Source organism: Saimiri boliviensis, chromosome 18 (assembly GCF_048565385.1).
Source record: "Saimiri boliviensis isolate mSaiBol1 chromosome 18, mSaiBol1.pri, whole genome shotgun sequence".
In the NCBI taxonomy this organism is placed as follows: Eukaryota; Metazoa; Chordata; class Mammalia; order Primates; family Cebidae; genus Saimiri; species Saimiri boliviensis.
In genome coordinates, this window is record NC_133466.1 from 4,349,034 (window position 1) to 4,372,627 (window position 23,594).

General features: G+C 49.5%; 1 protein-coding gene across 1 annotated transcript in view; it reads left to right on the forward strand.

Annotated features, from left to right (window-relative positions):
* C2CD2 (C2 calcium dependent domain containing 2) overlaps positions 1–23,594 on the forward strand; it is a 66,990-nt gene that overhangs the window by 33,777 nt on the left and 9,619 nt on the right. Inside the window, exons 6-13 of the mRNA XM_039480520.2 lie at positions 3,211–3,334; positions 5,498–5,606; positions 9,108–9,172; positions 10,844–10,956; positions 11,746–11,920; positions 13,016–13,129; positions 17,004–17,131; positions 19,031–19,340. Of these exons, the coding sequence (XP_039336454.2) occupies positions 3,211–3,334; positions 5,498–5,606; positions 9,108–9,172; positions 10,844–10,956; positions 11,746–11,920; positions 13,016–13,129; positions 17,004–17,131; positions 19,031–19,340 (1,138 nt within the window). The remainder of the gene's footprint in view (positions 1–3,210; positions 3,335–5,497; positions 5,607–9,107; positions 9,173–10,843; positions 10,957–11,745; positions 11,921–13,015; positions 13,130–17,003; positions 17,132–19,030; positions 19,341–23,594) is intronic.

Genomic DNA, 23,594 nt, shown 5'->3' on the forward strand with positions numbered 1-23,594 from the left:
CCCCATCTCTAATAAAGTACAAAAATTAGCTGGGCGTGGTGGCACATGCCTGCAGTCCCAGCTACTTGGGAGGCTGAGGCAGGAGAATCGCTTTAACCCAGGAGGTGGAGGCTGCAATGAGTCTAGATCATGCCATTGCACTCCAGCCTGGTGGCAGTGCAAAACTCCATCTCACTGCGCGCGCGCACACACACACACACACACACACATACACACTCTGTCTTTATTATCTAGCTCTTAGTGAAGTCAGTTTGAAAATATAAACTCTTGTGTGATGCCGGTCCTTGATCTGCCGTTCTTATTAGGGCAAACTTCACCAGCTGTCAGTAGGTAGAGTCTGAAGACTTTGATTCATTGAAGAGATATCAGTGTTTGGTGCTAAGCCCTGGCCCGGGGGGGTCACAGGAGTATAAAGAAGCATCATCACCCTCCCAAAGCCTGCGCTATGCAGAAGGGGCGCTGGGCCAACAGAGCAGAGCAGGAGAGGGTGTGGATGTCTTGAGGGGGCTTCCCAAGGGCCTGAGGTCCAGGGGCACTCAGCCTCTCCAGATGGAGGGGGCCAGGCCATAAGGTGAGAGCACAGTTCCAGCGCTGACCCTCTCAGTAATTCTGTCACAGTAGCTTATCTCACATCAGAAGTGACTGTTCTGAATATGACAATAAACCTTTAATATCAGAATGAATGCAACTTCATAAAGTAGTCATATATTTTTGGAATCCATGAATTTAAAAAATAATAGGACCCAGAGGATCATAACTTCAACCATGTTTTTACATAAATTTGTAGTTTATTTATCAAAATAGCATATTTTATATATATAATACATAAAATATATATATATATATATAAAATATTGGTCAGGACTTTTTAGAGAAACTGAACCAATGGGAGAGTGTGTGTGTGTGTGTGTGTGTGTGTGTGTGTGTAATCAGCTCACATAATTTTAAAGGCTCTGTGTGTGTGTGTGTGTGTGTGTATGTGTGTGTACTCAGCTCACATAATTTTGAAGGCTGTGTGTGTGTGTGTGTGTGTGTGTGTAATCAGCTCACATAATTTTAAAGGCTGCGTATGTGTGTCTGTGTAATCAGCTTACATTTTAAAGGCTGTGTGTGTGTGTGTGTGTGTGTGTGTGTAATCAGCTCACATAATTTCGAAGGGGGTATGTGTGTGTGTGTACTCAGGTCACATAATTTTGAAGGCTGTGTGTGTGTGTGTGTGTGTGTAATCAGCTCACATAATTTTAAAGGCTCTGTGTGTGTGTGTGTGTGTACTCAGCTCACATAATTTTGAAGGCTGTGTGTGTGTGTGTGTAATCAGCTTACATTTTAAAGGCTGTGTGCATGTGTGTGTGTGCAATCAGCTCACATAATTTTGAAGGGTGTGTGTGTGTGTGTGTGTGTGTGTGTGTGTGTGTACTCAGCTCACATAATTTTGAAGGCTAAGTCCCGAGATCTGTGTCTGTGTTTGGCAAGCCGGAGCCCCACGAGAGTCTGTGGGGTAATTCTAGCTCGAGTCTGAAGGCCTGAGACCCAAAAAAGCCAGATGTGTACATTCCGTTCCAAAGGCCAGCGGGCTCAAGACCTGTGAAGACTCACTGTTTCAGCCAAGTCTGAAGGCAGGACAAGACCCTGTCCCGGCTCGAGCAGTGAAGAAGAGGAGTCCCCTTTTACTCAGGCTTTTTGTTCATTGGGCTTCAACTGACTGGACGAGGCCCACCCACATGAGGGAGGGAAATGCACGTCGCTGGGTGTGCTGAGTCCAGTGCTAATCTCACCCAGAAGCACACTCACAGCCACACCCAGAATCATGTCGGACCAACCATCTGGGCACCCCATGGGCCAGTCAAGTCGACACACACAGTTGACTGTCACCCTCAGCAACTGAAGGAAGGTTCATTTCCGTCCCAGACAGGTAGATTGCTCTGTCCCCAGTGCTCATGTCCTTGGATTTCAGGGACATCAGCAATTCATTCTTGGGCTCCAGCACCCTCAGCTCACGTTTGGGAAGTGCCTGGCTCAGAACAGTGTTTTCTAGGTGGGAAAGAACACCTGTGTCTCTCGAGACGTTACTGAGCATTTCCCCCAAGAAGTGCTCAGTCCAATCAGCACCCAGGGTCTCTGCGTGAAAACTTCCCACAGCATGGGCGCTGATGCCACCTCCGAGAAACCCTTCTGGGTCCCCAAATGCTTGCAACTAACAGATCTTCTTTTAAGAGAACACTCTTGGCTAGGTGTAGTGGCTCATGCCTGTAATCCCAGTCCTTTGGGAGGCCGAGGTGAGAGGACCACCTGAGGTTGGGAGTTCAGGGCCATCCTGTCCAACATGGTGAAACCCTATCTCTTCTAAAAATACAGAAAAAAAAAAAAAAAATTAACTGGGTGTGGTGGCAGGCACCTATAATCCCAGCTACTCAGGAGGCTGAGGCAGGAGAATCACTTGAAACCAGGAGGCAGAGGTTGCAGTGAACCAAGATCGCACCACTGCATTCCAGCCTAGACAACAGAGCAAGACTCTGTCTCAAAAAAAAAAAGAGAAAAAGAACACTCTTGGCAGTGCGTGCCAGGTGGAACCCAGATTGGTAAATGCTGGTTTGAAGCTGGACTCTTCCAGATTTGGGGTGCTTTCTGTTGGAAACGCCCTGGTGCCTTTGGAGGATGTGATGTGATGGAAGCTGGTCCCAGCTGCCGCTACCTCTGTCCCCTCACCTGTGCAGTGCTAGGGGATGCGTAGACATTCCTTGCGAGGACGTTGGACTGTGTGTGGAGGCAGGAGATGGGTGTAGGGTGATGGCCCTGGCTGTTCCCATCTGGCTGGTGTCCTGTTCTGTGCTGGCAGCCAGCAGAGGAGGTCCCCATGAACTTGAGCACTGGCCCGGGTCGGATGGTTTAGACCCATGGCAAAGCAAGCTCCATCTCCCCCTGCAGTAAGGTTGGGGAACCCCGTCTGTAGCTGAACGCATTGCTACTTGTACTTGCTGTGTTTAGGATAGAAAATACTCCACACTGGGGATGGTGGTGGCTCATCGGTTCCCTCCCTTCCCATGAGAAGGGACATTGTTTCAGAGCAGAGCCTGAAGCTCAAGCTGCCCGTGCAGACTCTCCCGTAGACACCCACCCCCACCGCCCCCCATAGAAGGAGTTCAGCAGCTACTTCCTTGGTCCTCAGTCTCCCCACGAGGACCAAAAATAAAGTGCTCTTTTTGTTTTCAGAACTTAGAGTGTGCTCCGTGTACTGCTCAGGAATCCTGTCCTCCCAAACCTCCGAGGGCTCATGAGCTAAAGCTGCTGGTGAGGAGTATCCGCGCCTTCCTGCTCAGCGAGCCCGATGCTTCAGGTGGGTGACGACGGGATCCTGCCTCCTGGAGGGGGCTGTTCCCGCCCCTGAGCAGAGTCGGGGGCTGCCAGGTGGGCTCCGGGGGCTTGGATTCTCTGGTGACATCCTCCTGTGGGGCCGCAGCGGGAGGCCCGCCTTTGTTGCAGAAAGCACCTGAAAATGTAACAGGAACAAGAGGTGGTTAAAAGTCCAACCGCGTCTCTGCACGTGTGGAGGCCTGTGGGAGAAAGGAGTGTGATTGGTTTAGCCTTTTATTTCTTTTCTTTCCTTTTTTTTTTTTTTTTAAATATTGAACCCATAAGTATGTGTTGAGTATCTTGACCAAGATGCAGCTTCTGCTTTCTTAGAAAGTGGGTGAAGAGGCCAGGTGCAGTAGCTTACACCTGTAATCCCAGCACTTTGGGAGGCTGAGGTGGACGGATCACAAAGTTAGGAGTTCGAAACCAGCCTGGCCAACATGGTGAAACCCTGTCTCTACTAAAGAGACAAAAAATTAGCCAGGCATGCTGGTGCATGCCTGTAATCTTAGCTACTCGGGAGGCTGAGGCAGAGGAGTCACTTAAACCTGGGAGGCAGAGGTTGTAGTGACCCAAGATCACGCCATTGCACTCCAGCCTGGGCAACAGGGCAAGACTCTGTCTCAGAAAAAAAAGAATGTAGGTGAAGTGGGGAGTTGATGCATCAGGCGCCTTTGGCCACGCTCGGGACTCCGGTGCTGGGAGGCCATGGCTGCTGTTGGAGCCAAGACAAGCAACAGAACGGATGACCCCTTCTGGGTGATTCTGAATCACTGCTGAGCCCTGGACACAGAGTCACTCGGGACAGGGCACCTGTTTACACCACAACTCCATTTTGCCAAGAACAGGAGCAAATAGTGTTGCCCGAGCATGTGAAGGGGGACTTACCTTGATTTGCAAGGGGCTTCTTCCAGTTCCAAAAGCACTAATAGGCCACATCTAGCAGCCGTGACTTTGCGCAGGGCCGAGCTGTCGAGGATTTCTTTCGGTGAAAGTGCCTCGTGTTGCCCTTTAAGCCTATACTGCCTAGTGGCTCAGCCTGGGCTCCCCTGACTCAGTCGGCCAGGGTTGGGATCCCAGCTCCCACACGCACCTGCCCCGAGGCCAGGCCCCGTTCCTGCCTCTGCTGGATGTCCCCACGTCTGGGCCCGAACCTCCCTTGACGAGTGACTGTGAAAGACCGGTAGAGAATGTGCGTAGGCTGCTCCTCCCTCCTGCTGCGTGGGCCAGGGTCCACACGCTCTCGCAGTGACTGATTCCACAGTGTATTGGGACCACGTGCTACAGGGAGAAGCGTTGTCTCAAAGCAGAAAGAACTGTTCGCTGGTGACATGTCCCACCACCTGGGTCAAATACCCCAGCAGCACCTGTCTGGTATAAGGCAAGAAAGGGGTGCTCCGTGAGGTATTTCCCAGTTTAGGAGTCAAGAGGAATTGATGTTTAGGCTTTGGCAAGCTGTTAGTCTTATCTAAAAGTGGGGACCAGGCCTCTGTATGTAATGGTGCTGCCTCTCGCGGAGGGTCCCCCTGGGAGCCCATGACTATGCCCTCATAATTATTTTCCTACTTAGCTCCCGAGTCCTAAATATCATCTCCCTAATACAACAAAACTAACTCACATCAGTACCATGAACGCTCGAGAAATCGAAATAATCTGAACCATCTCACCTGCCATTATCCTCATTATACTTGACCTCCCATCCCTACGTGTCTTATATATAACAGACGAAATTCGTAAACCTTATTTAACCCTCAAAACATTTGGCCACCAATGATACTGAAGCTCTGAATATTCAGACTATGAGGATCTGGCCCTCGACTGTTACGTAATACCAACACTGTATCTACAACAGGTGAGCTTCGACTCCCTCAAGTCGATAACCTGTGGCCCACACTGACAGAGGGGGCCGGGCACTTGGGGTCAGCCCAGGGCTGTTGATATCAAATCTGGGAAAAATTATTTCACCCTGATAAAGGCTGGTGCTTTGAGAGTTTGAAAATGGCAAATGAAAGAATTCCCACTCTCTGAAGTGGGTAAGCCTCAACCTTAGTCATTTAATTTAGCCTTTTTTTCTGTGCATACAATGGCTTCACACAGTTTAAAAAATAAAATAACCACCAACACAATGTCCTTCCTTTAATGACAGGCCACATTAACACGGTGTGCGTCGTGCAGCTGAACGATCCTCTTCAGAGATTCTCCGGCACCCTGACGAAAAACACTACGGACCTCACGTGGGAAGAGGAATTCACCTTGTGAGTCTGGCCGGGTTATCATGGGCCTGCATGTCCACGCTGTGTCTGTTCAGGAGCGCCAAATCATGAAATCACTCTGCAGCACCGTTTAGGCCAAAACGCTAAACCAAAAAATAAAAAATAAAAACAAATGATGTTGGCCGGGCGCGGCGGCTCACACCTGTAACCCCAGCACTTTGGGAGGCCAAGGTGGGCAGATCACGAGGCCAAGAGATCTGGACCATCCTGGCCAACATAGCGAAACCCCGTCTCTACTAAAAATACGAAATTAGCCGGGCATGGTGGCACGCGCCCGTAGTCCCAGCTGTTGCTGAGGCGGGAGACTCACTTGAACCCAGGAGGCGGAGGCTGCAGTGAGCTGAGATCGCGCTACTGCACTCCAGCCTGGAGACAGAGATTACATCTCAAACAAAACAAAACAAAACAAAAAACAAATTGTGTCTTAAACATCTTAAACGTAGCTGGAGGTCAAACCTGAGTTTCTTTTTAAAGGCAGCTCTGAGAGTCAGTTTTCTCCTTCTGCCCTGACGAGACGAGAAGGAGCTATTGTTGGGTCTCATAGAGACACACACTCCATCCAGGGCAGAAAGGGAGGGTGCCTCTGACTGAATCCAGAACCAGCAAAATAGGAAAAGGGGCTGGGCACGGGTGCTCATGCTTATAATCCCAGCTGTTTGGGAGGCAGAGACAGGAGGATCGCCTTAGCCTAGGAATTTAAGACCAGCCTGAGCAACAAAGCAAGACCTCTTCTCTACTACAAATTTTTTTAAAACGAACTGGGTATGGTGGCACTTGCCTATAGTACACCTAGTGACTTGGGGGCCTGATGCAGGAGGATCGCTTGAGCCTGGGAGAGCAAGGCTATAGTGAGCTGAGATTGTATCACTGTATTCTAGCTTGGGTGACAGAGAGATACCAGTTGATGGCATCCAGAATGCTTATTCCCAGGGAAAAAAAAAAAAAGTAAAAGTCTGGGTGTAGTAGCTAACACATGTAATCCTAGCACTTTGGGAGGCTGAGGTAGGTAGATCACTTAAGGTCAGGAGTTCGAGACCAGCCAGGCCAACATGGTGAATGAAACCCTGTCTCTACTAAAAATATAAAATTTAGCCAGACATGATGACGGGTGCCTGTAATCACGGGTACTCAGGAGGCTGAGGCAGGAGAATTGCTTAAGCCTGGGATTCAGAGGTTACAGTGAGCCAAACTTACACCAGTGCACTTCAGCCTGGGCAACAGAGTGAGACTCCATCTCCAAAAAATAAAAAAAATAAAGAATAGAGAAAGAGAAAAATGTAGGCCATGCATAAATAATGCTGTAAGAATCATAAATAAAATATTATCAAATAGAATCTAGCAGCACATGAAAAATCAAACCAGCTGTGTTCATACCAGGGATGTATGTGCTTTCACATAAGGAAATCTATTCATGGTGTTCATCATATTGCCAGATCAAAGGAGAAAATAAACATATTATCTCTACATATGTCCAAAAGACATTCAGTGACGTTTAATACCCATTCTTTTTTTTTTTGAAGATAGAGTCTCGCTCTGTTGCCCAGGCTGGAGTGCAATGGCACAGTCTCAGCTCACTGCAACCTCCGCCTCTTGGGTTCAAGCGATTCTTCTGCCTCAGCCACCTGAGTAGCTGGGATTACGGATGCATGCCACCGCACCCAGCTAATTTGTATATTTTTAGTAGATACGGGGTTTCACTATGTTGGCCAGGCTGGTCTCGAACTCCTGACCTCAGGTGATCCACCTGCCTCAGCCTCCCAAAGTGCTGGGATTACAGGCATAAGCCACTGTGCCTGGCCCCCATTCTTAATTTTTAAAAGCTTAATTAGAACAAAATTTATGGATAGTTCTTTAATAAGATTTTAAAAATCACTATAAATGGTAAATACCAGAAGCAAACTCACGAAAATCAAGAGAAGGATGCCTATTGTTTTGTTCTAGAAGTATTGGTTATTGCAATTAGATAAGGGAAAAAAATTTACAAATACTGGACGAGATAAAACTAATTGTCTGGAGATGATATGACTGCACATCTGGACTATTTGAGAAAATGCAAACTATTAGAAATAATCATGGATATAAGGTAAAATGAATGTTTAAAAAAATGAATAGAAATACTCATTTAATGAATTAGCTGAGTACCAAAGTATTGAAATCAATCACTATCTAATGCTTAAGAAATGAACAATTAGAAAAAGTATTGGAAGAAAATTTCCCCTGTGTATCTGTGTAAAGAGCTTTTATAAATCATGAATGAAAAGATGATAGCTGCTTTGGGAAGCTGGGCAAAATTCCTGACCTGGAAATACAAAAGCCAGCGCTACCGATGGCCATAAACTTCTGAAAAGATATTCAGAAATAAGTAAAGTAATGCAAACCTCACCAAAAAAGAGAGGTCATTTTTCCACCTCACAGGTTGGTTATGAATAAGAGAGTAAGAATGGCACTGGAGGTGTCCCTGGGAATAAGCATTCTGGATGCCATCAACCGGCCTAAATACAGAACACCTCTCAAATGCGTGTGCCGTTTGACAGGCAATTAGGGTTTTCCTAAGGAAATAATCACACGGCATGCAAAGATATATGCATAAGAATGTGCGTCTCTGCTGGGTGCCGCGGCTCACCCCTGTAATCCCAGCACTTTGGGAGGCTGAGGCAGGTGGATCACCTGAAGTCAGGAGTTCGAGACCAGCCTGACCAACATGTAGAAACCCTGTCTATACTAAAAATACAGAATTAGCCAGGCATGTTGGTACACGCCTGTAATCCTGGCTACTCCGGAGGCTGAGGCAGGAGAATTGCTTGAACCCAGGAGGCAGAGGTTGTGGTGAGCCAAAATTGCGCCATTGCACTCCAGCCTGGGCAACAAGAGTGAAACTCTGTCTTAAAAAAAAAAAAAAAAAAATACTAGAGACCTGTGAAATGTGATGCTGCTCTGTAGTTATGCGGAAAGACATCCCCAGGGTTTTCAGTTAAGAGTAGGTTACAGGCTGGCTGCAGCGGCTCACACCTGTAACCCCAGCACTTTGGGAGGCCAAGGTGGGCAGATGGCTTCAGCCTGGGAGTTTGAGACCAGCCTGGGCAACATAGCAAGACTTCATCTCTACTTATTTTTTTTTTCTTTTTAATGAAAATAAATAGGTTACGAAGGAGGAGGGTGCTGGTTCCTGTTCCATATTTTGTCTTTAAGTCATTGTATGGCTGCGCTTTCAATATGGCAATGACTGGCCACATGTGTCTCTTTAAATTTAAGTTAGTGGAAATTTTAAAAAATGACGTTCAGTTCCTCAGCGTGCACTGGCCACCTCTCCAGTGCTGTTTCTAAATGAAACAGCAGATACTCTTTCCTGTTTGGCTTATATGTCTCAGTAGTTTGTTAAATATCGACGTTTTTATGTTTCTATAATCAGAAAAAGGACTATATTTTGTAAAAAGAATGAAGCATTGCATTTTTCAGGGCTCATAACTTTTTTCTCTTCCAAAGCGAGCTGAATGCCAAGTCGAAGGAGTTATACCTGCAGATTTCAGAGGCTGGGCGATCCTCGGAAGGTGGGTTGAGCAGGAGGACCCAGGCCCTGCCCTCTGGAAAGGTCCTCACCGGCCTGACCAGGCCTCAGGAAGGGGCGGAGGGAGACCCAGCAGAGGAAGCCGACCCCTCCCCTAAGTGACTTCGGTTTTCCCACGGCAATGTTTGGTGGAAAGGCAATTTGAGTTGTTAACAAGGTCATGCATTTGGGGGAAATATTCAACTGGATTTTTTGTTTTATTTTTTGAAAAAAAAAAAAAAAAAATCCAAAATCTTTTATGCAACAATTCTTGGCTTAGAGAAGTCGTTCTGAACCTTCCTAGCCTCAAGAGACCTTTTTTTTTTTTTGAAAACAAAAAACAAAACGAAACAAAACCTTTTAACTGTGTTAAGATAAACTACAGAAACGTTATCGTCTGCCCTGTTTCTGTGTGCGTAGTTCAGGGGCAGTGAGTACATCACATCGTGCAGCCGTCACCCCATCTGTCTCCAGACTTCTTTCTTCCCTATTCTGCTGCCTGCCCGAGTTTCATCGGGTTGATCCCTATAAAATAAACTTCAGAGGCTTAAATTGAACTTACGATTTAGACACAAGAAAGCAATAATTAGAGGTAAAGTCACTAAAGCCCAAAATGAATGTGGGCTGTATGTGTGCATGTGTACAGATCACTAGTTTCAAGATTTGTTAGGTTTTTAAAAATATAAATATTTTCTTGGATTTCAAAACTCTTCCCATAAACATACTAAAATTGGGAAGTCCTTGGCCAGCTTACCCAGCCATAAAGTCAAGTCATTTGGTTACCTCCTAAAGTTAGAAGGTCGTTATTTTTCCCAGTTAACTAGATATATCCTAGTTGTTAGCAGGAATCCTGAGGCGACTTCCTTGATCTTGGAGTCCCAAGAACACGGGGATGCCCCTGAGTTAAGAATCGTGAGACAGAAGCATTCCACAGGTCAGGGACCAGCACAGCCTGGGGTACTGTTTGCCTGGGGAGAAGCCAGCTTCTGAGCCAGCATTCCTGGGTCCCCACGCCTGCTGGCCTCATTCACGTTTCATTCCAGCCAGCCTGATGATGCAATCTATGAAATTTCAAGCTTTACAAAAACAATACAAAGAACAGCCACATAACCTTTACGCAGAATCCCGTGTCCTTAACGTTTGCCCAATTTCCTTTATTATTTGTGCTCATGCTTGGTCTCTCCCTGCCACACTCATTTTTTCACACACACACACACACACACACACACACACACCTTGAGGGTAAATTGCATGGGTCTTGCTTCCTTTGTGTGTATTTCCTAGGAATGGGGATATTCTCGTCTGTGTCCACAGCACAGTTGTCAGCTACTGAATTTACATTGCTGCAATTCTTTAATTTATGCCCATTTTCCAGTTTTTTGTCACTGGGTGACCCCATGATGTCCTTCAGAGCAGCTACCTCTCCACTTCCAGGGCCAGACGCTGCCTCGCTGTCCTGTGGCGTTAGCATCCTCCGTCTGGCAGCGATTCCACAGCCTTTCTTTGTCTTTTATGACATTGAATGTTTTTAAAACGTTCTGAACTGTGAGTGCTTTCGAGTGTGCTGGATGCACGTGAGGGGCACATTCTGGCTGCCGGGCGTGCGGGCCCCTTTGTTCTCACAGAACCCCATGGAAACATCGCAGCCCTCCTTGACCGTGTCCTGTCTCTCCAGGTCTGCTGGCGATGGCGACAGTTCCTTTGGATTTATTTAAGAAGCAGCCTTCTGGACCACAGAGTTTCATGCTGACCAGCGGCTGCTCGGTGCTGGGCTCCGTCACGGCAGAGGTAGGGCGAGGCTCTCCACCACAGCTGGGTTCCACTTGATGCCCGCATCCCAGGACTTATGTGTGCCAGAGCCTTACTTCCACTTCCGTGTGATATAAGACCTCACTAAGAGGAGGTGCTATTTCATTGTACGCGTGTCTAGACTCAAATAGAGCATGTTCTGTCCACGCTACGGTTGAGTTGTCTGCTGGAGGAGATAGCCTTTCAGGATGCCACTTTATGGGCCTACCCCAAAAAGGCCTTTGAAGATGTTGCTTGGTTCTCCGGCTTCTGTTCTGTTCCCATCATCATGGGTTGAGCCGGCTGTGTGTGAGGTGGGGTCTGTGTCCATTCTGGGAAGATCCAGGTTAATTGGAAATAAGTGACCTTAAGGGAAAAAGTTATGGTTATTTCAAAAGAAGCCAGCATGACGTGGTTTATCAGCCTGTGCGGGTTCCACAAAACCAGAAACAAGTAACATGGCCAGGCGCGGTGGCTCATGCCTGTAATCCCAGCACTTTGGGAGGCCGAGGCGGGCGGATCATGAGGTCAAGAGATCGAGACCATCCTGGCCAACATGGTGAAACCCCGTCTCTTCTAAAAAAAAATACAAAAATTAGCTGGGCATGGTGGCACACGCCTGTAGTCCCAGCTACTCGGGAGGCTGAGGCAGGAGAATCGCTTGAATCCGGGAGGCGGAGGTTGCAGTGAGCTGAGATTGCACCACTGCACTCCAGCCTGGCCCCTGGCGACAGAGCGAGACTCTATGTCTCCAAAAAAAAAACAACAAGTAATGTGTCTTCTCTGCAGTTTTCTTATGTGGAACCTGGTGAATTGAAATCCTCGCCCATCCCTCCCCCTGTTCCTGCTGCAAAAATAGAAAAGGACCGCACGGTGATGCCCTGTGGGACTGTAGTCACTACTGTCACCGCTGTGAAGACCAAGCCTCGTGTCGACATGGGGAGGGCATCCCCGCTGAGCTCTGGTGGGTCAATAGGAGCACAGTCCAGATGCCTGCCTGTAACCGCCCTGCCTCCGGGACTGCAGAGTCCTGTAGCCTGCAGCGCAGGGCGTGAGGGACGTCTCGCAGCACAGGAAGGGTGCTGACTGCCATGCTCGTGCCCAGCTTTTTGTTGTCAGCCAGTCACCTTTCTATTCTGTCAGACACATATGCAATCAGCTGAAACAAGCTTTAATCCCGTGGATATTCTGAAGATAAAATCTAGATATTATAAATAGTTACACTTAGGTATAACTCCAACAAAGTTAAATTAAGAACTCTATGATAGGGCCAGGTGAGGCGGCTCATGCCTATAATCCCAGCACTGGGAGGCTGAGGTGGGGGGATCACCTGAGGTCTGGAGTTTGAGAGCAACCTGACCAACATGGAGAAACCCCGTCTGTACTAAAAATACAAAATTAGCCAGGCGTGGTGGTGCATGCCTGTAGTCTCAGCTATTCTGGAGGCTGAGACAGAATTGCTTGAACCCAGGAAGTGGAGGTTGCAGTGAGCCAAGATCACACCATTGCGCTCAAGCCTGGACAACAAGAGCGAAACACCTTAAAAACAAAACAACAAAAAACCCCAAGAGCTCTATTACATGTATGTGGGGACAGCACACACTTTTTTCTTGAAAAACTTCAATGTGAGTGGTCCTTGTAGACTTCGTTCTGTTAAAAATCGTTTCCAAGAAGGCTTGATGGCCATGGTGTGAGAGCCAGCTGAATTCTGTACCTGCCTCCACAGCCGCTTGGAGACAGCGTCTGTAGAAGTGTATGCTTTATTTCTTCAAATTACACTGCATCTCTGCTTGTGCAAAAGCATTATCCTCCCAGAATAGATGAGTTGGCACAGTTCAGGGATGCAAAATAGAACAGAAATTCTGGCTTCGTTAAAATGTCTCCGAAATTTGATTTCAACCGGGACTCGTCTCCACTCTTGCCTCTCCTGCCCTCAAAACGGCTTTCGTTCGGCTTCACACAGCACACGTGCAGTGAGGGGGTGTCCTTTCCCTTTTCGGTACTTGTTGATCCAGTCAGCCACAGGGCCAGCTTTGTAATCAGCATCTTCCTCTGGCAGAGTCTCCGGTGAAGACTCCCGTCAAGGTGAAGGTGATTGAGAAGGACATCTCTGTCCAGGCCATCTCCTGCCGCAGTGCGCCCGTCAGCAAAACGCTGTCTTCTTCAGACACAGGTAACTGAGACGTGCCGCTGTCGCCGTCCCTCTTAGGACCTTTGGGCCTTTCGAGCTGTTGTGATACGAAGTAAGTATTTTGCTTTCAGAGTTTGGAAAAAGTTGTTTTGGGCCAGGTTCGGTGGCTCATACCTGTAATCCCAGCACTTTGGGAGGCAGAGGTGGGTGAATCACTTGAGGTCAGGAATTTGAGACCAGCCTGGCCAACATGGTGAAACCCCATCTCTACTAAAAACATAAATATTGCCTGGTGTGGTGGCGCATGCCTGTAATCCCAGTTAGCCGGGAGGCTGAGGCAGGAGAATTGCTTGAACTGGGGAGGCGGAGGTTGCAGTGAGCCAAGGTTGCACCACTGCACTCCAGCCTGGGCAACAGAGCGAGACCCCCTGTTTTTTTTATTCTAAAAAAAAGTTTTGGTTTGGTTTGGTTTTGTTGTTGAATGGTGAGTGAGGAAGGAAGGAGCAGCATTCATATTCCTGCTACATTTTAGGGAATGCTTTAACAAAATAAAAAGCCAGCTGAGACTTTATATTTTAAAATTTCTCATCATTATATTTTCTCTTGCACAACACACTAGCTAATTAATATCAAATACGTAGGATTCGGGACATCATCAACACGGTGGCTGTAGTTTTGTTTCCTGCTTTCTGCTTAAACCTGCTTAGTCGAAGTAGTTTTCCATTCTACTAGGAGATGGTCACTACTAATAGGAAATGCACATTTTTTTCTAGATATCTTTGAAGAGATGTCTTACCAACGCATTAAATCACCGCGCGGTCCAGTTGTGGGGCTTCCCTTTCTCTCTTCGCCCCCTGGTGGCCTGCTCTGAGGGGCAGTGGGTGTTCCTTGCCCAGCTCTCCCCCATTCGCTGAGGCCTGTGTCTGGCCTTGCCAAGGTCAACAGCCGGGCGAGGTGGGTGGTCAGGGAGGTGGAACGTTCTCACTGGAGGGGCACCGTCTTCACACGGTTTTGTATTCTTTCTGCCTGGCGGACGTTTACAACTGTCTCCTTCCCTCGTGGGAGGTTTCGTGGTTTTGTGGATACCACCCTGCTGGGTCCCCCACCTGCAATTCTCGGGCACAGGCCCTGCCCCTCCTTTTGTTCCTGGAAAAGGGTCTTGATCTAGACCCCAAGAGAGGCTCCTTGGATCTGGCACAAGACAGGATTCAGGGTGAACCCACAGAGTAAAGTGAAAACAAGTTGTTAGGAGAGTAAAGGAATAAAATAGTGGCTACTCTGTAGGCAGAGAACCCTGAGGGCTGCGGATTGGTCACCTTTATGGTGACTTCTTGATCATATGTTAATCAAGGGGTGGATTATTAATGAGTTTTCTAGCAAAGGGGTGCGGATTTCTCAGAACTGAGCATTCCTCTCCTTTTTAGACCATGTCAGGTAATTTCTTGCCATTGCCATGGCGTTTGTAAATTGTCCTGGTGCTTGTGGGAGTGTCTTTCAGCATGCTAATGTAGGATCATTAGCATATGATAATTAGCATATCATCAGCAGTGAGGACAGCCAGAGGTCACTTTCGTGGCCATCTTGGTTTTGGCTGGTTTTGGCTGGTTTTGGCCGGTTTTGTCTGGTTTTGTCCAGCTGCTTTACCACAGCCCGTTTCATCAGCAGGGTCCTTGTGGCCTGTGTCTTGTGCCGACCTCCAAGCTCACTCTGTGAGTCAGGGTGCCTCAGCTCCTGGGAATGCAGCCCGGGAGGGCCCAGCCTCATTTTGCCCAGCACTTATTTGAGATGGAGCCGCTGTGGTGCTAATGCCTCTGATGCTTTGGCCGCTGCTCCTGATGCCCCTTCCTCAGTTTCTTCCCCTGGTAGTGCCCCCACTGCCCACGCCGCAGGGTCTCATCTTAAAAGCCCCGGGCTGATGTTCCCACTGTGGGTTCTGGGACCGTGGAGCTAGCGCCAGGCCCACCCGCCACGGTGCAGCCGGGCGCTGTCGCCGCAGCACCTGGCACCTGGGTCGGGCTCTCGGGGGACTGAGGAGAAGCACCGGGCTTGGCGTGAGGAGGACGTGCTCCCGACGCCTCTCCCTCGGCAGCTCCGGGAACTACAGCGCAGCTCCCTCCTAAGGAGCCCTCCCCAACTTCTTCAGCAATTCTCTCTTCTCAGCGTGGGTCAGTGGCTCAGTGGGGGTCAGTAGCTAAACGGTGATCTGTTCTCTGCTCATACCACTCAGGACACCAAATGTGTCGATTCTCTACGGCAGGCAAGTTTCTGTTTCTCTTCAGAGACACCTGGGTGTCCTACCATTTAACTCAATTCTGGCGCTGCCTGGAGTTAGCTGAGATCCCACAGGTTAAAGGCTCAGCCCCACAAAACCACCCCCCCACTTTAGACAGCAGGCGCAAATAGTGGGTCCCTAGGTTCCCACACTTTTGCCCCACTTGGCTACACATTGGGGTTTCCATGACACCCTCCCCAGGTTCCATTATTTGCTATAATGGTCCACAGAACTCAGGGAAACACTTGACTTGGGTTTACCGTCCATTATCACACCAGTGCACAGCCAGATGAAGAGGGCACAGGGCGCAGTCTGGAAGGGCCTGAGCCGAGGGGCTTGGCGTCCGTGGAGCCGCTGCCCTCTCAGTATGTGCATGTGTTGGTTCACAAGCGGGACACTCCTGAACCTGCCCTTTAGGGGTTTTGTGGTGCTTCTATACATAGATCTGTAGGCATGATTGATACACGTATTGGCCATTGGTAAATTGAAGTCAATCTCTAGCCCCTTTCCCTTCTCCACAGGTGAGAGAGGGCAGAAAGCTCCAGCCTTCTACCCACAGGGCTGGAGTCTCCGACATCCAGTGCCCGTCCTCTTGAGCATTCACTCTGGTGGGGCGCAGGGGCTTATGATGATTAAGAAAGATTGCCTCAGCTCAGTGGTTCTGGAATTCTAAGAGATTTTTTGTTCTCTGTGCTAGGAACCAGGGAGGAAGACCAAGTATCTGTTATTTCCCAGGGTCACTTGTCACTGGTTCTTGGCCACTGTGGTCTTCTCTGGACTCCCTTTGGAAACACAGCATCTGTAGGTCTCAGGCCATGGCCAAACTGTGGCAGGAGAAGTTCCTTTTACCATCCTGCTGCTTTAATAGCTTTGTCATTTTGACTTTACCTGAGCAAGACAGTGTAAGCTATAAGCATCAGCTCTGAGTCAGAGAGACCTGCTGGTGGTCTCAGCCGTGGGGCGTCCTGGAGGAGGAGTAAATGAGACAATGTGCACACAGCTCTCTGAACAGCGCCTGGGTCGCCATAAGCATTTTGTTGATGTTGGCTGGTGTGCGTTGTTATTAACCTGGGGAAGGAGCTGCTTTTATTAACTGGCCCTTCCTAGCTCTAGTTACTATTCTGTGTGTTTAGCCACTCTTGGGAGGGAAAAGGAGTCAATACCTAGCCTTTCAAAGTTCAAAATCTTCCAGAGGGTTAGATTTTGTTGTTGTTGTTTTCTTGCTTGCTTTGGCTGTTTTCCATCAACTCTATTCAGGTATAACTTAAATAAATAAAATGAGTGAATCTTAAGCAGACACTTCAGTGGGTATCTTGTAACCACCAGGGAATCAAGCTGTAGACCAAGGGACAGCAAACAGCAAACTGTGGCCCATGGGAAAAATCTGGCCCATCACTTGTTTTTGTAAATAAAGTTTTATTGAAACCCAGCCATGCTCTTTTATTTACCTGTGGTTTTCTAGCTGGTTTCACTCTACAACAGCAGCATTGAGAAGTTGTTGCGAGACCACCTACAAAGCCTAAACGATTACTGTTTGGCCCTTTTTAGAAAATGCCTGCTAACCATTGCTTATCGACCATTTCCGTTTTCCATAGAAGTTTTTAATTTTTGCTGATGACTTTAACACTGCCTTCCCTCTGGCAGAATTGTTGGTGTTGAATGGGTCGGATCCAGTGGCTGAAGTTGCCATTCGACAACTCAGCGAATCTTCAAAGCTGAAACTCAAGTCGCCACGGAAGAAAAGCACTATTATCATATCAGGGATCTCTAAGGTATCATCGTGGTGGCTGGGGAGGTGTTTGCATCTGTCAGTGACCTGCTACTCCTCCCACTTTGAGGAAGTTTAAAAAGTCCAGAGAGTTCCATTTGTAAATGTCAAATTATGTTCCTCACCCAACAGAGGAGTCACGCGTGGTATTGTGTTGACACAGTTTATCCTGGTCACCAAGGAGACTCGAGAGTTTGTAATCAGGGATACTTTACACGTTGAGTGAATCATTTAAAGAAAAATTCTAGAAAGAGAGGAACATGACATAAGACTCCCCTTTGGTGCAGAACCTCTACCCTCGTCACCACACAGTCACGGGAACGTTCACTTTCCACGTGACGTGTTTCCAAAATTGTTTTACTTTTTTGAGCTGAATGTTTATTCCTTTTGTGATCAGAGAAACGAAGACTGTGTGTCCTGCATGGACATCACACCCCGTTTCTTTCCCTTCCCCTGCTCTGTGACGTCTGCTCAGCAGGTGGCGGCGGGCGTGTGGTCCAGGCTGCAGAGAGGCCAGCCCTCGGGTGAAGGGCCATGTTACAGATCTGTACTCGTTTTATTAATTTTTTGAATTTTAAAAATTTTTATCTATTTGTTTATTTTGAGACCGACTAACTTGTTTTGAGACTGGCTAATTTTTCTATTTTGGGTGGAGATGGGGTTTGACCACATTGCCTGGGCTGGTCTTGAACTCCTGGGCTCAAGTGATCCATCTACCTCTGCCTTCCAAAGTGTTGGGACGATGGGCATGAGCCACTGCTTCCATCCCTTACTCTTTTTTGACATTTCCAAATGAACAGTTGGAGGGAGGGTTGGGAGATTTTGGTTTGGAGTATGGGGGGATGAGGAAGAATTTTGGGCAAAAGAGTGGGAGGATGGGCCAGAGGGCACACGCAGAACGATGAATTCCTCAGTGGCTGGAAGACGGGCCAGAACAGGACCCTGGGGGTGCCAGAGATGAGTCATCAGCCTTGCCATTGCACCCAGAGGGTGGCCTTGCCCCACGTCCCTGAGGCAGGTGAGTGATGTTTTTGGGGCTTCCTGAGCACACCTCCAGGGGCCTCTCTGCAAGTCCAGGGCCCAGGAGTTGGGTTTTCTTTAGTCTTGGGTGAGGGAATGAGCACACAAGGACAAGACCCGTGGTTTTTTCCCGTATACCTCTTCTAAGATTGTATTTAAAAATCACGAGGAGCTCCTGGATCTTAGTATTTAATGTTCTGAGTCCACTGCAGTGATTGTTTTTGTTGATGCTCAGATGACAGGCTGGCACTAAAGTCAGAGTGGCACCGTGGTCCCTGAGCAGACGCCTGTTCCCCTGCCACCCACCCCAAGAACAGCAGGACTGGCCCCCAGGAAGCCTTCGTGCCCTCCTTCCCAAACTTTCCCCCGCTCCAAGGAAGAGCTAGCCTGACTCTCAGAGGTTAATTTAGTGCTGAAATATTTTTACGCAAAATATAATTTTTGAAAGGATGCACTGGTGAATTTCGACTTGCATGTAACATAAACGAGCGTAGGAACAAACAAGACAAAACCCGAAACACCCCCGGCCACCTCTTTGTGCTGCCGTGGACTTGGAAGGACGGGCTGTCTTCTCACGTCTGGGTTCCGTGGATGCCACAAATGCTCCCAGCACTAGCCCATCCGTGGGAGGACGAGGGTTAACCTCTGAGTCCCGGGGGCCAACCGCGGCTGCCCGGGGGCTGTGGTCCCGGCTGTAAGGGGGACCATTCGTAGCCCAATCACGAGCAACGGCCACGATGTGTGAGCGTCTTCTCCAAGGCCCGCTGCGGTGTCTTCTGAGACTTTGAAGCCAGCTGACAGAATGTTTGGAGGGGGCTTTTCAGGTGTTTTGAAACCCGCCCTTCCTTTCATGTAACCCTTGTCTTCCTCACCGCCCTGACAGACCTCACTGTCCCAGGACCACGATGCTGCCCTGATGCAGGACTATGCAGCCTCCGTGGACAGCGCCTGCCAGGAGGACACCCCATCCCATCCGGAGGCGCCCGCAGCCTCTGCCCCGCCGGAGGGAGCTGAGTCAGCCCAGCCACCCTCTGCCCTCAATCCCCAGGAGGACGAGCTAGACTCCTGGGACTTGGAGAAGGAGCCCCAGGCTGCAGCCTGGAGCGGCCCGGCCCTGCTGGACCCCGACGGTGATGAGCTGTCAGAGAGCTCCGTGAGTGTCTCGGAGCCAGGTGCCGCCAAAAAGCATAAAGGTACCTGTGCCCGAGCCCCCCACCCCAGGCCCCCCACTTGGTGGCTTCTAGCTCATGCTGGCTTCCACGCTGAAGTCATCTGCTTTCCTTCCCTTTGCCCCCTGCAAGCTCCCTCCCAACCTCACCCTCTGCCCCTCCAGCAACACCCCGTGCTGAATGGTTGAGCCCACAGGGGTGTCTGCAGGTCCTTCTGTGTGAGAGTCGGGGTCCTCTCTGCATTTGGGGCCAGTGTGTGTCCCTGCCTAGAGGCCCCTTCCTCAGTCCAGGCTCACCCCACCTGGCTTCCCCAGGGGTCACCAGGAGCCCTACACTATGAAGGGGCCACAGAGACTCAGAGCAAAGCCAGGCAGAGCCCGGGCTCCTTCCACTGTGGATTCGGGCCTCTCTGACTCTCCCCTGCACCTAAAACAAACCAGACCTCACCGCCTGACTCTAGGAGGCTCTACAGGGAGAGAAGCCCCGGGAATCATGAATCGATTAACTTATCATGTGGGTGGTGAGGAGGTGAGCCTTTCATTAGTGCTGATTATTTCCATCCGCCGTGAGTCGGGGCTTTAAAACTAGACATTCCTTACGTGTGTGCAGATTTGCCGAGACAGCGCCTTGGCGTGAGGAAGCTGAATGTATTTGCTAAGGACATATAGTCCAGGGGCTGGGAGTCGGTTCCAGACGTGAGACTCCCCGAGCCTCCACGTCCTCCTCCATCAGAAAGAAGCATGTCCCCTGCCTGCGCCCACCTGACTCCACCATTCAGGGGGCAAAAGGACATCTCAGTGCAGAAGACAGGACTGGGGCGAGGCAGGCGCCGGAGCCAAGCCATGAGCTCAGGTGAAACGGCGTTCACTCCTGGCTCTGGCCCCTGTGTGGGCTCCAGGGCTCTCAGCAGAAATCTCAGGATGTCCTAAGACCATCTGTCGGGAACGTCGGGCTCCGGGGTGCTGTGGGGGGCGCTGCTGCCACTCCCTCTCCTTGCCGTCTGTTCTCGATGCCACACACCACTGGCTCTCAAACCAGAACTTCTCCCCCAGGGGACATTGGCAGTGTCTGGAGACACTCTAGTTGTCACAACTGGGAGTCTGGGGAGTAGCTGGTGTCTAGTGAATGGAGGCCAAGGATGTCACTCCACACCCTGCCCGGCACAGGACACACTCCCACAAGGCAGCCTCAAAGTGCAGGACGCTCTGGTCCCGAATGTCCCTGGTGCCAAGTCTGACAGCCTGCTGTTTGCGGGACTCCCTGAGTCTGTCCTCGTCCCCTCTCCCCCCGTCCCTGCTCTGTGTCCCTCAGCCGTGGCCACCCTCCCCCAGGCCCCCTCCTTGCCAGTGCATAGTCAGGATAGATGTGAGGAAAACGGAAAGTCAGGAGAGGAAAGGGAGGAGGAGGAAATTCGTGGGTCAGATGTCAGACCCCTTGGCCTCCGTTTGCCCACTGCCTGGCTTTGGGGTGCTTTCTGAATGGGCCCCCATCCACAGAGCACTTGGGGGCCGTACGCTGCACGCTGACCTCTGTGACGGGATCCTGTGCTCCTGTTAAGAGGCCTTGGCTTGCGTTATGTCAAAGGTGACCTGGTCACCTGACCTGCACACCCGAGGCCTGTTCTTTGTCTTGAAGATGGTGAGTGCTGGGCGAGGCGGGACCCACGGGGGTGCAGAGTGGGGCATCTCTGCCTCTCCCTTCCCTGACTCAGTGGCCCATTGCCTGTTGTCCTGGCAGCACCCAGCCCCACATCTGCCCTCCTCGTTCCTTCTGAAATGCCAAGCCTCGCTCACCCTGCGCATGCCAAGATCTGTGATCCTTCACCCGGCCCTTCCTCCTTCCTCTGTCCGCTTTCCCTCCTGGCGAGGCCTTTCCCTGGGTTTCCATCCTTGCTGTGTCAGCCGCCCTGCTCCTCTCACTTCACGGGCCAGGTGGCTGAGGGGTCCCCCCAACTGTTTCAGGACTCAGTATTAGGCAGGTGTGCCGGGGGCGGGGGCTGGCCGCCCGCATCGCCTGTGCGGAGCTCCCCGAGGCTCGGCTTTGGGGAAGGCAGCAGAGAGGCCCGGCTGTGCAGTGCGTCTCACTCCTGCGGCTGTACTGCATTGACCCAGGGTTTTTTTAACAGGACATACTTGGCAGCAGCTTGAAATTTTTCCTTCCAGTGTTTTTTAAGAGACTCATACTTAGCATCTCTGTGAGATGTTGTCATAGTCTGAGAGATTCTGTGTTATGGGTGCCAAATAATTTTCATTTTTCGACCCAACATTTCTCAAAACTGGTAATAGAGGGTGTCTTTTTAAAAAACTAAATGGTTTTTTTTGTTGTTTAAGAACCGTCTGTATCTTCTGTCGGAGTAAGGGTTTGTATTAGGTTTCTGAGAGTGCCTGTGTGTTTAGAACTCTCAGGGAGGTTCTGCAGATTGGAAATGTACATATTGTGATGCTGCAGCCAACACAGGAAATGTAGTCCCCAAATTCTGATCGACTTTTAGTTTACAAAAAAATCAATGAAGTCGGCCGCCATTGTGGATACACTCAGCACCACTGAACTGTGTAGGCGGAAATGGTTCAGAGGGTCAATTATCTCACCGCAATTAAGGACAAAAGTTTCAAGGGAGGTTTTGGGAAAAAAAATCGAACTGAACAGTAGAAAACCTTGCCAGATGTCCCGCACGGTGACTTCCCATGTGCGTGTGATTAGACGGGTCACCAAATGTCCCTCACGGTGACTTCCCGTGTGCGTGTGATTAGACGGGTCACCAAATGTCCCTCACGGTGACTTCCCGTGTGCGTGTGATTAGACGGGTCACCAAATGTCCCTCACGGTGACTTCCCGTGTGCGTGTGATTAGACGGGTCACCAAATGTCCCTCACGGTGACTTCCCGTGTGCGTGTGATTAGACGGGTCACCAAATGTCCCTCACGGTGACTTCCCGTGTGCGTGTGATTAGACGGGTCACCAAATGTCCCACACAGTGACTTCCCATGTGCGTGGGATTAGATGGGTCACCAAATGTCCTTCACAGTGACTTCCCGTGTGCGTGTGATTAGAGGGCTCATGAAATGTCCCGCATGGTGACCTCTCATGTGCCTGTGATTAGACGGGTCCCCAGATGTCCCACACAGTGACCTCTCATGTGTGTGTGATTTAGACCAGTCACCAAATGTCCCGCACAGTGACGTCCCGTGCGCATGTGATTAGGGAGCTCAGAACCCTTACCCACGTCCACTCTGATGTTGCTCTTGCATAATTCTGCCTCTTCTCTTCATCTCCTGCTCATTCCCCTTAACTTAAGAGGATCGCTATGCCAACCAGAATTAATTCCCTGCACAGTAAGTTATTTTCGTCTTATTTTTTTCGATTACACGTAGCCATCCTAGGAGTGCAGCCTGTAGCTCAGCAGCCAGCCGACCTGCCTGCCTCGCATTCCCTCCGCTCTCCGCCTTTACCTTCCTAGGCTGCTAGTTCCCCGTGCTCCTCCTGAAAGTGCTCTGGCCGAGGTTGTGCAGCACCTCTCAGGTGAGGGCGCCCGCTCTGATACCTGCCGTGACCAAGCAACCTCACTGTGACCCCCCCAGGAAGAGCTGGTTCCCTTCATCCTCCTCCAGATCTAAAAAGTAGTTCCATCTATTAGTGGACCATCTGTGGCTCCAGTTGAAATCTGAAGCTGTACTTGGGAAGCCAGAGACAATTTTTTTTTTCTGGTCATTGTTTTCGTATCTGCTGAATATTAAGACAGATGCTTCAATTAGCTATTTATATCTGTTAGACTCTGTAGAGACAAGTAGGAATAAATGTGGAAATATTTATGACATTAGAGCTGTAATTTAGATTAATGTTGTTAAAATTCTTTTATGTATTTGTTTATGCTTCAGCCTCCTTGTGATTCGTGTTTTAAATCTTGTGAGAACCAGGGAAAGACTTTTCTTCTCCCTGTTCCGCATTTAAAATCTTGGTTACTTGCCTCAACTTTCACATCACCTCTCCCCAAGTTGTCTTGAGGAATCTTGAAGGTTGTGGGTGAGGTCCAAATCTTGCTTCTTGCTGCTGGCCTAGAGAAGAGAGCCCAGAGTCAGGTAGACAGGCTTCATGAAATCAACATGGCCCTGGCTATTCTTGCCTGTGGTGTGAACTTCGCTGTCAGCAAAGGGCATCAGGTTCTGCGAGCTCAAAGTCAAGTGCAGCATACCCTCCCATCAGTTACTGGGTCAGTCAGGGTCCTCCAGAGGAGCAGAAGCCATAGGTTACATATTTAAGGAACTGACTCACATGACTGTG